Source organism: Macaca nemestrina, chromosome 3 (assembly GCF_043159975.1).
Source record: "Macaca nemestrina isolate mMacNem1 chromosome 3, mMacNem.hap1, whole genome shotgun sequence".
Lineage (NCBI taxonomy): Eukaryota > Metazoa > Chordata > Mammalia > Primates > Cercopithecidae > Macaca > Macaca nemestrina.
The window spans coordinates 5,325,555-5,340,209 of NC_092127.1; the positions used below are offsets into that span (position 1 = coordinate 5,325,555).

The following is a 14,655-nucleotide window of genomic DNA, read 5'->3' on the forward strand; positions in this document are numbered from 1 at the left end:
CGCTAGCCGGCCTTCATTTGCGCAGTCTGTCATTGGCGGTCTGGGCCCAGCACGGTTTCCGTAAACCAGTGTGTAAAAGTGTATTAGTCTGTGTTCACGCTGCTGATAAAGACATACCTGAGACTGGGAAGAAAAAGAGGTTTAATTGGACTTGCAGTTTCACATGGCTGGAGAGGCCTCATAATCATGGCAGGAGGTGAAAGGCACTTCTTACATGGTGGCAGCAAGAGAAAAATGAGGAAGAAACAAAAGCAGAAACCCGTGATAAACCCATCAGATCTCATGAAACTTACTATCACAAAAATAGCTGGGAAAGACCAGCCCCCGTGATTCAATTACTTCCCCCTGGCTCCCTCCCACAACACGTGGGAATTCTGGGAGATACAATTCAAGTTGAGATTTGGGTGGGGACACCGCCAAAACATATCAGAAATTGAGTTTAAATGAGCAGCTCTTTTGGAAGTATAGCTTATGGTGTGACTCAACAGATTAGTAGATCTAGCTGGCCTGGAAAAATGGAAGCATCTGGCTTGAAGAAATCGAATTTATTCTTATACCTGCTTGTGGCCAGAAGACATGTTGACACAATTCCTGTGCTACTGACTTTTTTTTTTTTAATAAATAAAGGTGACTTCTTTAGAGTTTTGTGGTCTTTCAAGGGGAAAGCAGCATTCTCCACAGCTGGACTATGACTGGGCTTTGTAGAATTTAGTTTTTTTCATCCCAAATGAACACATCAAAATGCTTGTTTTGATGGAATTTTATCATGAATCTAGAACTGCAGAACGAATCTCTTCAAGAAGTAGGTTCTTTCCTATATTTATGAGTTTGTTCAACAAATGTTTGCTGAGCACCTACTATATGTCAGACACTGTGGGGGTGCCAAAGCACAGTAACTCAGCCCCTCTTCTGAGGTACTTCATAAGGAAAGACCTAAACACGGGTGCTTTCTGTGTCATGTGGTACCTGTGGTTGCAGGGCAGAAGGATTATGGGAGCTCTGTCAAGGAAGGCTTCCTGGAGGTGGCACCTGAGTAGAATCTCGAAGGAAATAGGGGTGGGGAGGCCAAGGGAATGCCCACGTTCACACCTGTGTCTGGGAGTGGAGCATTTTCATGTGGCAGAGTGGCAGGAAAGAGAGCCTTCCTTAAGCGTCACGTGTGCCTGAGGAGCTTGGACCTGATCTCTCTGTTGCTGGCTGAAAATTCCTTCCGGGAAAACACCGAAACTCAGAAGCCCATTTCCAGGCCAAGTGGATGTGAGTGGGTTGTGCCCCCTTCCCCCGGCTGTGCCTTTGTCTGTCCTGTGTGTCAGAGCTCTGCAGATGATTTCATTAGAAAAGTGCAGCCGGAGGCAGTGGGGTGCCCTTGGGTATGATAGTGAGAGAGTGGGCTTTCACCTTAGTCCAGTAGGGAGGGCAGTGGCTATGTGGCCAGTGCCGTCAGAGACACCTTACTGCGTCTTCCCTGTGGCAGTGTGGCCAGTTATCGTCTCACTTCCTTCCTTCACTTTTCTAGAGGGATGTTCTCAAAACAGTTTTGCTGCTAGACAAGGTGCTTCTTCCCCTATTGCAGGGCATACAGTGCCCTGCTGCCAGAGGGATCTTCCTTGAGCCCCACAGCCACTGTTTTGTGAGAAACTCTCAGTGGCTGCCCCCTGCTCTCCAGCCAGAACCGTCTGTGCCAGTCACATCGCTCTAACCCCCTGCTTTTGATCCTGCTGTCCCCTCTGTTAGCATCTCCCTGCCTCCATCTCTGTCTTTTTCTCTCTCTCTCTCTTTTTCTTTCTCTTTCCAAAGGCAATCTCAGTTACACCCTCCCAGTGGCATCTGTAACTACCTTGGCCAATGGTGGACTTTCTTATCTTGAGTCAGTCACTATCTGATATTGCTAATTATCTTTTAACATATTTGCCTCAATTCTTCAGGCAGATTTTAATTTCTCTTTCTTTCTTTCTTTCTCTCTTTCTGTCCTTTTCCTTTCCTTTCTTTTTTCTTTTCTTTCTCAATCTCTCATCTTTATCTCTCTGTCCTCTCTCTCCTCTTTCTTTCTCTCTCTCTCTTTCCTCCTTCCCTCCTTCCCTCCCTCTCTTTGTGCATACATACATACATACAGGATCTCACTCTGTCACCCAGGCTGGAGTGCATTGGTGTGATCACAACTCACTGCAGCCTCAACCTTCTGGGTTCAAGCAGTCCTCCCGCCTCAGCCTCTCAAGTAGCCGTGACTGCAGGTGTGTGCCACCATGTCCAGATAACTTCTGTAGAGGCAGGGTTTTGCCATGTTGCCCAGGCTGGTCTTGAACTCTTGGCTCAACTGATTCCCCCCACCTTGGCCTCCCAAAGTGCTGGGATTCCTGGTGTGAACCAGTGTGCCTGGCCTTAATTTCTTTTTAAGAATGGGGCAAGTGTTTTGTTCTCATTCTGAATCCCTCATAGCACCTGGCACAGAGTAGTAGATAACACAAATGTTAATTTTGCTGCGTCAAAGGTTTTCACGTTGAATCTCTCTTGAATATTGTTCTCCTTATTGATTCCATGATGACATCTTGTTTCCTCTCCCTGACCTTTACTGTTTGTTTAGTGGGTGATTATTGAACAAGGATGCTTTGCTTATTCGATGGTGATCGTTCCACTTTATGATACCCTTGGAAACGAAGCCGTAACATACATAGTCAACAAAGGTATGTCTGTGATCTTTGCCTGGATTATTGGCATAGTTATTGGTCAGGATCAGTGACTTTACATTTGCTTACATTTGATTTGACAAAGATTTTACATGTAAATGTATATTTACCTTTTTATCCAAAGAATGTAGTACTTCAAGTATCCTTGTGCTGGATATGACAGAGTCAATCTTTTAACATCCCAGAGCTTATTCTTCGTTGTATCTTTTCATTTACAGCTGAACTCTCTCTGGTTTTTGTTGACAAGCCAGAGAAGGCCAAACTCTTACTAGAGGGTGTAGAAAATAAGTTAACACCAAGCCTTAAAATCATAGTTCTCATGGATGCCTACGGCAGTGAACTGGTAGAACGAGGCCAGAAGTGTGGGGTGGAAATCATCAGCCTGAAGGCGATGGAGGTGAGTTCGCAGTTCCCCTGCCTCCTTCCCCGAAGGCTTTCCCGGGGGCATGTTGGCTCACACGTGCTATCCAGTGCTATCTAGTGCCATCGTGCAGTCCCAGCGCTGGCCGGTCGCCTCCGCAACCCATGAAAGAGAGCAGAAATTTCTGTCTCATGGCTGGAGAAAGGATTCTACATGTGTGCCCAGTGTTAACACATCACACCTTACCCAAGTGCTTTCAGCACTCAAATATTTATTCCAGAGTACTGACAAGCTGTGCCGGGAAATGCCAGAAGTGGGAATTACAGCTTCAGGCAGGTTTCAGTTTCTGTGTCTTCTTTGGCTTTAATGCCTTTTACTTACTAATTTTTCTTTAATGCCAAGCCAAATATAGAAATCAGCCTCATCGTTCTTTTCCCTGGGTGGCTCGTGGAGAGTCCTGGTGAGTTTCCAACATACATGTTTGATTTGGTTTATTTTCGTATTGACTCTTTTAAGAGTCATACCCATCACAACTTTAAAGGCAGCCGATCCAGGAGAGTGAGTGTGGTCCATGCTCAGCGTGGGTGCTTGATGTCAGATGATACAAGAAGTTGATCCCCGTCAGCCGGACTTGGATTACAGTTCCATCCAAGGAGCATGACCAGAGGAGGATCTTTTTATATACATATCATAGCAAGTCATAGGAAAATAGAGTCAGTCATTCTCTTTCTGAAGGAGTTAGAAATATTTTTCTGAAACTGTTATAAATAGGATTTTAAATTTTTATGTGTAATTTTCCTCCTTCTACAAAGAATTTGAGGCTATAAGTAAGGATTCATAAAACCTTTCCTGAGGAACCTAGTAGGCACAGGGAAGCACGTGTGTTCTAATAGAACCTTCTCTCTTGTGCATGTGTGCGCCCCTGCCCAACTCGCTCTCTCAGTAGCATGGAACTGGTTCCGTAAGTGCTGAGCCACGTGCTTCCTTGTTGAATTGGGGTTTTAGTTAGCTTGTTACCTGGTTTTTCCCCACTTCCCTTTTTTCACTTTTAACCCCCTCTCACTATAATGTAATCTCTTTTTCCCTTACCTTCCCTTTTTCCCTTTTTCTCCCCTCCCTCCCCATAGATGCAGGAATTTTTCTGGTGTTTTTTGACTGCTGTATGATAAAGAAGTAATGTTGAAATTTAAAAATTATTTAGATGATTGAAGATTATAATATAAAGTTTATATTAAAATATTAAATTATAGAAGACATTGTTTTACACTTACCTGCTTAATATGATTTATACTTAGTTTTTAAAAATATTCTGAGCGAAAGGTGAAGGTCTAAAAAAAAAGAATTTAAAACTAGCATTATGGTTGATCTTGTGTTGAATTTATATTAATGTATATTTTTACAGGATCAAAAATAGAATTATTGTATTTGGAATGTTTACATTTTTCAGTATTTTAATTATGAAAATTTTAAACATCCAGTTGAAAGAATTGCGTAGTAGACAGTTGTATACCCACCACCAATTGACATTTTAGTATATTTGCTTTATCACTTATCACTTCATCACTTTATCCCTCCATTCATCCATCCATCTTATTTTTTTTGATGCATTTTTAGTAAGTTGCAGATTTTATTACCTCTAAATACTTCAGTGTGTTTATCATTAACTAGAATTCAGTTTTTGTTTATGGGTGGTTTTTTTTTTCTTGGAACATAAAAACGGCAACTTTTTTTTTTTTTTTTTTTTTTAATAATTGTAGTATTTGGCCAGGCGCAGTGGCTCACTCCTGTAATTCCAGCACTTTGGGAGGCTGAGGTGGGCGGATCATGAGGTCAGGTTGAGACCAGCCTGGCCGGCATGGTGAAACACCGTCGTACTAGAAATACAAAAAATTAGCCTGGCATGGTGGCGCACACCTGTAATCCCAGCTATTCGGGAGGCTGAGGCAGGAGAATCGCTTGAACCCAGAAGGTGGAGGTTGTAGTGAGCCAAGATTGTGCCACTGCACAGCAGCCTGGGCGACAGAGCGAGACTCTGTCTCAAATAATAATAATAATAATTGCAGGATTTTTCCTAAGTGATACTGTAAGAGAGATGTAAGGCTGTGAAACTTCGTGGCAACAGTGCACTAATTTGGATAATGTTTGTTCCCAATAAATTAAGAGCCAAATTGTATGTAACTGGTGCTTTATTTTATTTAACATCAATTTTTGAAAACTTGGGCATCTCCCGAAGTTATGTAAGAATTTTTAATAGACAAGTAGAAATCTGGAGCTAATGACGGTTATTTTGAAAAAAATATACAGAATTATTGCTTTAGCTTTTGGCTGACCTCTAATTGGATATATTAGTTCCTGTTCTTAATCGGTGGTCTGCCACTTACATCATTTAAAATGTAATTAAGATTGAAAACTTAATAAATGCTGGGCAGAAACTCAACGAGCCCTGAGCACATCCATCTAATTTCCATGTGAATTGAACATGTTCAATGGCATGTTCATTCCATATCCTCATTCACGCTGTTCCATTTTAATAGGAAAAGAATATAAATCGTTCATTTGTTAAAATTAATAGATATTAAAGTGGCCACCAAGACTGCACTCATGCAGTCAACCAAACCCCATCAGTGGTAGTGACTGGAAGCCTGCCGCTGGGAAATGCTGTGCCCACGCAATGCGTCATTCTTAACCTGTAAGTCCATTCAGGAAATAGTCTTTGAGGTTCTGCTGTGGCCTGTTTTATCATTGGAGGCTCCCAAATCCTATCTCCACTCTACGTGGGGAGATATTTGAGCAGATATTTGAGCCTCTCGAAAATGGCTAGCATTTCAACCGAGCAGAGATTGATTTTTCTTCTCAGATTGCAGATGTTGTGCAGAATGCGGGGGTGAGGTCGTACTGTGCTCTGATTTGAGGAGCCTGCAGAGTATCTACAGTATCTAGTTATGGTTAAGAACAGGGCTTTATTAAAGGCCCTGATAAGGAGTGGAAGTGGGGACCAGAAATGCGTTGTAAAGACTTTGACTGCTGTATTTTAATACATCCTATTTCAAAGGCTAGTCCTAATATCATTTATGTAGTTTTATGTAAGAGAAGAGATAACTGGAAAATGGCTTCTCAGAACAATGAATAAATATTTTGGTTCTGGTTAATTAAAACTGCCGTAGTTTCTTTAATTAGAAAATTATGCTGTTTTCGAGCCAGCTGTGAACGAAGTCCACCGTAAAGCCAGCTTTAAGTGCCTTGATGTGACCTTATCCTTTACAGTTAGAAAACATTTCCATTTAAAACCACTTTTTTTCTCTTCTAATTAAGGACCTGGGAAGAGCCAACAGACGGAAGCCCAAGGTAAGCACACTGTGTCAGACCCTGCTCTGTCCTCTTGGTAGTCTTCAGTATCTAGCCTGGTACTTTGTGGTTTATAGTTCTCTTTTCTGTTCTGATTTATACCAACTTTTTTTTTTTTTTTTTAAATCTTCTTTAGCCTCCAGCACCTGAAGATCTTGCAGTAGTTTGTTTCACAAGTGGAACTACAGGTGAGTTTTGAGATAGAATTGCTTCTACATGTGGCAGCCAGTGGTCTGTACTCTCCCCCACCTCTTTTGGATGACTTATCAGCTAACAGTAGATGGACCCAAAGCAGAAGAGAAGGAAGCTGTTCCAGTGCTGTCTTCTTGTGCCATGTGCTATCTTCTTGTTGCTCTGTGAGATCTTCTCAGAGTCCAAGAGTGCCGGATAATTCCTCAAACATTTATTGAGGGTGATATTAGATTCACCTGTCTTCCTAGGACAGACTAGATCGGTGGCTCCCAGGGAGACGATTTCTGGTTTTTCTTGTCCTGTGACTACGTATACCCTTTAAAATTTGCCCATATTAATAAAGGTTTTTAAAGATAAGTCAGTGAAAGGATTGCAGGTTGCTCAGGAATTTAGTGTTCAACATTTGGCTTTCACGATGTATCTTAACAGTAGAGGTGTCCGAGGCCCTAATTATGCGGGGTTTCTGGGCCTCCTTCATTTCTATCATTCTTTAACTTTGTTCTGCTTCATATGTGCTCCACAGGCAACCCCAAAGGAGCACTGATCACTCATCGAAACATAGTGAGCGATTGTTCAGCTTTTGTGAAAGCAACAGAGGTAACTTTTTGGGATGTTGTCATCTTTCCTCACTGGTTGACATTAGTCCTTGAGAATGAAAGTGCTGAAGGTGGCACCACTGTGTTAGGCCTGTGTGGTATTTAGAAATGAGGTGACATATGGATAAGGTCAGAACTTTAGGCCCAAGTCCACCTTCTCTCTTTTTTCACTTTGGACCTAATCGCCAACCCTTCTCTGTGATAATTAAGGTGAATTGACAGATGAAGTTCACTGCAACATTAATATAGTGAAACTCTATTTGGAGATTGCCCTAGAAATATGTCCAAGAAAGGACAGAGAAGAGATGGACTGTCTTGTGTTTTTATCCAGTGTCCCTGCATTTGGGAAATAATTTATTTTGAATTGGCAATGATATGCTAAAAGTTTTTGAATTATTATTATCTGTTTTGGTCAGTGTGACTTCCATTGCACTAGAAGTATTAAAGACTTGCACTTCAACTAATTTTCCCTACTTTTAAAGTTTACTACCCAGTGTCTTAGTCTATTCAGGTTGCCATAACAAAAAAAAAAAAAAAAAAAAAAACCCACAGACTGGGTGGCTTATACAATAGACACTTATTTTCTCACGGTTCCGGAGGCTAGAAGTCCAAGATCAGCTGCTGGCAAATTTGGCTTCTGGTGAGGGCTGACTTCCTGGCTTGCAGACAGTCTCCTTCTCCTGTATCCTCACATGGCCTTTCTTCCATACATGTGCGAAGAGAGAGCGCTGTGGTGTCTCTCCCGCTTCTCATAAGGACAGTAGCCCTATCAGATCAGAGCCTGCCTCCAGATACAGTCACAGCAGCGCCCTATCTACATTGGGAGTTAGGACGTCAACATATGAATTTAGAAGGAGGTGATGTGATTCAGTCCATAACACCAAGAGCCTATTCCAAACTTGCCCTTTATAAAGGTGCTTATTGAACAATATAATGCCTTTTCCTCATACTCTTTTTTACAGTTAACATAATTGGCTTTTGCAGTCTCTTTGGGAGTATTCTGTAGCTCTGATTTTTGTAGCAGGAGCCTGAGCTTAATGGCTTTGGGGAATGGACATGTTTGGTGGCTGCAGAAAACTGATCTTTGAAGGATTTTGCACTTATTTTACTTGGCTCACCCTTTCCAAATACCCTTTATAAAGGTGTGTACTTTCTAAACAGAGTTCAACATTTAGTACCTTACCAAAGTGAAATTTTAATGTTGTAATTGGCCTTCGAAGAAAACTTAAAATGCATTGGTGGGTTCATTGAGGCAAATGATTACAGAACTTTGTTTAAAGTCAATTATAATATCAAATCGATTACAATATCAGTTACAATATCTGTCTTCTTAGCTTTGTAAAATGTCTAATCATGATAATGGACAATATTTTTGTTCTAAATCAGAATGTTGAAAAGTATAGGTAGAATGGAGTCTGATTTCTCATTATACTAATAGAACAATTTCATCCTGAGAAGTACGACTTGGGATGCCTGTCAGACTTGAATACAGTCAAGCTGAGATTACAGCATGCTCAGCCCACATCCGGTGCTTCTGAGGCTGCTGTGTTTGCTCAGGGTCGATGCTTTCATCCATTGTCACGTTATTATTAAGGGTGACCCAGCTTTAGGAAAGGAAAGGGCATGGCTCAGAACTTGGTACATCATCCCCTAGGTAACGACAATGCCCTCATTTCTTAGTTGGTGTGACAGCAGCTGCTGTTGGACACCCCCTGTTTTGGCCAGAATTCTTTATGTTAAAAACATGAATATTCTATACAAACCCTCACTGTGCCTGCCCTAAGTAAGGCCCACTCTGAGGGAAACCAGATGTCCAAACGTAATCTGTCTGTTTAATCATCATGATCAGTATTTTATAGGAGAGCAAATTCCTGGGTGCCGGATCTGAGGCTGCATTAAACAAATTATGTAAAGTAGGGCTTTATGTATTTGTATATTGATCAAACTCAAAATACTCTAAGGACCTTGGAAATCTACCTTCTTTTATCTTCTTTCCTCCTTTTCCTTAGCAACATAAAATGCAATTTTATGTTGAAATGGGACCTGTATTTCTTAAGGTAGAATTGAACTTGCTGGGTACTGGGATACTGTAGTGATGAAATACTGATTAGAGCACATAATCCCTTAACCTTCCAATTTGGGCAAAATTTTCCTTGTTTTGATTAAAGCCCTGAAGTGAATTTACTTTGTCATTGGGAGTGACTTCCACTTTATTTGAATAATGAAAATATTGCTTTTTTTTTTTTTTTTTGAGTCAGAGTCTCACTCTGTTACCTAGGCTGGAGTGCAGTGGTACAATCTGGATTCACTGCAACCTCCACCTCCCTGGTTCAAGCGATTCTCCTGCCTCAGCCTCCTGAGTAGCTAGAATTACAGACATGTGACATTATGTTTGGCCAATTTTTGTATTTTTAGTAGGGATGGGGTTTTACCATGTTGGCCAGGCTGGTCTTGAACCCCTGACCTCAAGTGATCTGCCTGCCTCGGCCTCCCAAAGTGCTGGGATTACAGGCGTGAGCCACCATGCCCCTTACTTTTCATTTTATTCTTTGGTGAGAAAAAATTGCAGACCATAAGCAAAAGCTGTTTCTCCTCAGTGTTGAGGTACTATGTGCTCAGAAATAAAATGGAAAGTTACTGGGAGTCTTAATGCTTTTCTGCCTTGCTGGTGTCTTTGCTTACAGAATTCAGTCAATCCTTGCCCAGATGATACTTTGATATCTTTCTTGCCTCTCGCCCATATGTTTGAGAGAGTTGTAGAGGTAGGCATTTAGTTTTGTTTTCCTTGCTTGCTTGTTGTGTATGTTCTGCTAAGTTGTTGTGTTTTACAGAAAGTACTTCCCTTGAATGCCAGTGACACACACATTTCATTTTTACCACTTGCACACATGTATGAACAGCTCATGAAGGTAAGTGTGACGTGCAAACTGTCATCCCTATAAAGAATTCTTTGCTCAGCCCCGTTTTAGAAATGGTACAGAATATTTGAAAGAATATAAATTCTTTTTCTGAGTATGAACAGGATACTTGAATTTAATCACTCATTTTAAAATTAGGAGCTCAGACTTTTGAAGGATACTAATATGGACATCAGTCCAGAAAGATCAACTGTAAAAGAAAAGTCATTATTAATTTAGTTCTACAAAGCCCAGTGAGGCTTCTGTTCTGTAAGGAGAGTCTAGTTTTGATTGTGCTTGTTCATAATGGGCAAGTTGGCTTGAGACTAATTTTTTCAGCAATATTCTAAGTGCCCTTGGAAAAAGAGAATGATCCTCCAGTTGACCTTTGCTTAGGCTCCCTTTAATCAACTGTGTGACTAATTTTAAAACTGACCAAGAACCACCTTTTTTCTTTCTTTGACAATTTTGGATTTTATACTGTAGGAAAAAACAATGAGCACCATTCATTCATTTAGTGAGTAGTTACTGAGCTCTCGCTGTGTGCCCGCTGCTGTGTTGGAGACAGAGGTGACTAACAGCCAATGCTTTGGATGGCAGCTGCCCTGTCGGATTTGCTCACCCCAGAGGATCGAAGGCGATTACATCCCTTCTGCCATCTGTTCCTTCTACGTCCTGCACACCTCAGGATCTTCTGGGTTTATGAAGCAATCTCAAATGAGTTGCTGGACCTAACAAGTTTTAGAGGGGTGCCTAGAAGGCAGGCCACACTGAACAAAAGCTTTCTGAGCTGTAATTGTTAAACAGTGAACCATGGTGTGCCTTTCTTGTGGTTTCTGCTTTTAAGCCAGAGAACGTTTGTACTTCCCTTGTGTCATCTTTTGAATCTTTTCTTTTTAAAATTTAAAATAGGCAAACTGTCAGGTCCATATGGCTTGCCAGTACGGTTTGTACTAGACAGGAGAAAGATCGTGCAGTGTGTTCTAGCTGAATCGCAAGCCACTTTGGTATTAGATACCCTGGTGTCACAAATTCATCATACTTGGTGGCCTTTCAGAAACTTTTAGTTAGATTCAAACAAAAGAAAGTGAGACTTTCACAAACTTGAACTCTAGGCAAGAGGTTAAGTTTTTATTCTGAGAATAAATTAAACGTAAAGTTTCTGGAAAGCTATATAAATATATTTGAGACAGAGTCTCCCTCTGTGGCCCAGGCTGGAGAGCAGTGGCATGATCTTGGCCCACTGCAACCTCTGCCTCCTGGGTTCAAGTGATTCTCCAGCATCAGCCTCCCGAGTGACTGGGACTACAGGCACCCGCCACACGCCCAGCTAATTTTTGTTCTAGTAGATGTGGGGTTTCACTCTAACATGGCCAGACTCATCTGGAACTCCTGAACTCAAGTGATCCGCCCGCCTTGGCCTTCCAAAGTGCTGGGATTACAGGCGTGAGCCACCGTACCCAGCCACTAAAAATACTTAGAATATGTAATACCATGTCATTCATTCAACAGACTACCACTTACCACCACACTAAAAGAGTAGAATCTCTGTGGTCATCACTAAAAACAACACAGCCTGGTTTTTTACTAAGTCCTGTATCTTCAGGATAACCAAGAGAAATACCACATTTCCATGTTGTACAATGACTAGTAAATGCACATTTTTTTTTAAGTTACCTATATTTAGGAAATTTAAGATTTCTGGAAACTGGCCTGAACTGCTAAAACTGAAGTGTTGGGTGTTGTCCATGTTTTGTACTCCCTGCTGTGATGATAAAATGTTTGTTGTTTCCATTGCCCCTGTAGTGTGTAATGCTGTGTCATGGAGCTAAAATCGGATTTTTCCAAGGAGATATCAGGCTGCTCATGGATGACCTCAAGGTGCTTCAACCCACTGTCTTCCCTGTGGTTCCAAGACTGCTGAACCGTATGTTTGACCGAGTAAGTTCCAAGCAGCAAAGTCTCAGAACTGAGCTCTGACTTGGACGCAGGGGCTTGGGTTTGAATTGGGTTGTGCCATGTGCCATGTGCATGACCCTGGACAATCCTCTCAGTCTTGTAGAACTTCAGTTTACTCATCTGTAAAGTTAGGATGCATTACCTCCCAGAGTTGTTGATAAGGATTATAAGAGAAAACACTTGAACACACTTTGTAAACCGTGGTCACAATACAAGTGTAAGGTGGGAGGTTATTTTATTTTTACAATAAACACTTGAGCCTCTGCTTCCTCGTGTATAACATGGACTGTTACCTCTTCTCTCCTACTGTTTGTCTCCAAAAGTTGCTAATGGGATCACATGAGGATAGTAACTATGAAATGGTTTTCTTCATTGTAAAGCTCCTTGCATGGACATGTAAAACATTACTTAATTGGCCACACTGAAGGAAGTGACTAAGCCACAGCAGAGCCCAAGAGAACACCAGCCCCTCTGTGGTGGGTATCATCGCGTGGACCACACAGCCAGGGTCAGGCGTGTGGGGCACGAGCAGGCAGTCTCCAGAATGAGTTTTCACTTAGAGGCAGGACTTCTGTTCTCTCTCAGAACCTTCTTATGTTTTTAATGGTTCTTTTTAAAAGAACAACTTTATCAACATATAATTCTCTGTATAATTTGCTGATTTAAAGTGTATAATTCAAAGGTTTTGAGTACTTTCACGGAGTTCTGCAGCCATCACTGCAATCAATTTTAGAACATTTTCACCACCACCTTCATCATCACCACTTACCTATTCTTTAGCTGTCATCTCCCAGACCCCCTCCACCCTTAAGCATCCACTCATCTGTGTTCTCAATCTGTGTATTTCTGTATTCTGGACTTTTCTATGGATGGAATCATGCTGTATATGCTCCTTTTGTGACTGGCTTCTTTCACGAGCATCCATGTAGCACATATTTGCTTCATTCCTTTTAATGGCCAAATAATATTCCACTGTATGGATAGAACGCATTTTATTTATCCATTCTTTTTTTTTTTTTTTTTTTTTTTTTTTTTGAGACAGGATCTCTCTCTGTCATCCAGGCTAGAGTGCAGTGGTGGTATCATGGCTCACTGCAACCTCCACCTCCAGGGCTCAAGCAGTCCTCCCACCTTAGCCTCCTGAGTAGCTGGGACCACAGGCACATGCCACCATGCCCGGCTAATTTTTGTATTTTTTGTAGAGATGGGGTCTTACCACATTGGCCACATTGGACTCAAACTCCTGAGCTCAGGAGATCCACCCACCTCAGCCTCCCAAAGTGCTGGGAATATAAGCATAGGCCACCGCACCTGGCCTACACATTCCTGCTTGATGGGCATGTGGGGATGTATGTGTCCGTTACTCCTGGGTGTATACCAAGGTGTGGAATTGCTGGTCCTGTGCTGACCACACGGGACTGTTAAGAGGACTGGCCAGGCTGTCAGAGCGGCTGTGCCATTTTGTGTTCCCCAGCCGTGTATGAGGGTTCCGATTTCTCCACACTTTTTGACTCTGGCCTTTCTAGTAGGCGTGAAAACCTTCTCATGTCTTGCCTCATTAGATTTTCGGACAAGCAAACACCACACTGAAGCGATGGCTCTTGGACTTTGCCTCCAAGAGGAAAGAAGCAGAGCTTCGCAGCGGCATCATCAGAAACAACAGCCTGTGGGACCGGCTGATCTTCCACAAAGTACAGGTAACACGTGACTCACAGCCGCTGCTCCCATGGAAACCAGCTCCGGTTTTCAGAGTTCTGGGAGGGCTTTTTTTGTGAGAGGGAGAGATGAAGGTAAGGGAGAGAATGACATGTTTTTGTTTAATTCTGGCACACGTTTAAAAACTAAGGCAGAGCCATTAAGGAGGCCTCAGTTTCTAAGATAAACAGTATTGCAACCATCTAGGGGGAAAAGGATTCAGGGTAGTGTGGCCTTTTTTCTCATTCTCCATTTTGTTTCGTTTTTCCAGAACAAGTATGTCACTCTTGAGGTAATTTTTCAAGCATGAGTGATAATGTGTAATAATATTGTGCCCCCCAGAAGGCCAGAGTTGTGGTAGTTGCCACAGATCCCCCCAGTCGTGTTCTAGTTTCCTGAAATAGCTTCTGCAGAGGTGGGACTGACTTCCGTCCCCTTTGGGAGGGAACAGGGCAGTCACGGGTGGAAACAAACTGGAGCCCTGTGTTGCCATCGTGCACACTGAGTTCTCCATGTGGCCTTCAGCTGTGGGTTAGGGAACGGGGTCCCAAGCGGGCCTCCTTGGCGGAGAGGCCGCCGACTTGCAGGTGTGTAACCCTTGCCTTCTCCTACTCTCCCTCCCTGAAAGTCGAGCCTGGGCGGAAAAGTCCGGCTGATGGTGACGGGAGCCGCACCGGTGTCTGCCACTGTGCTGACGTTCCTCAGAGCAGCCCTGGGCTGTCAGGTGAGGTGGATGTCAGGGCGCCTGATTCTCCCACACTGGGACGCCCAGTCCTCTTCTGCGCCAAAAGTCATCTGTACTCTGTGTGTGTGTGTGTGTGTGTGTGTGCGCGTCTGTCTTTTTTCATTGGCAAGCGTATCTGTATTTATGGCATACAACATGATGTTTTGATGTATGTAAACATTGTGGAATGGCTAAGTCAAGC

General features: G+C 42.5%; 1 protein-coding gene across 16 annotated transcripts in view; it reads left to right on the top strand.

The window, feature by feature from the left end:
* The window catches only part of LOC105466575 (acyl-CoA synthetase long chain family member 1), a 73,864-nt gene that overhangs the window by 49,919 nt on the left and 9,290 nt on the right, over positions 1-14,655 (top strand). For 10 of the 16 annotated variants that reach the window (XM_011715621.3, XM_011715614.2, XM_011715622.3 and 7 more), the window contains exons 6-14: positions 2,582-2,681; positions 2,903-3,081; positions 6,358-6,390; positions 6,527-6,578; positions 7,106-7,179; positions 9,863-9,940; positions 11,882-12,016; positions 13,597-13,731; positions 14,358-14,453. In XM_011715621.3, the coding sequence (XP_011713923.1) occupies positions 2,582-2,681; positions 2,903-3,081; positions 6,358-6,390; positions 6,527-6,578; positions 7,106-7,179; positions 9,863-9,940; positions 11,882-12,016; positions 13,597-13,731; positions 14,358-14,453 (882 nt within the window). Of the gene's footprint in view, positions 1-2,581; positions 2,682-2,902; positions 3,082-6,357; positions 6,391-6,526; positions 6,579-7,105; positions 7,180-9,862; positions 9,941-10,009; positions 10,088-11,881; positions 12,017-13,596; positions 13,732-14,357; positions 14,454-14,655 lie in introns of all 16 variants that reach the window. The other 6 variants (XM_011715625.2, XM_071092761.1, XM_071092765.1 and 3 more) reach the window with 2 other exon arrangements.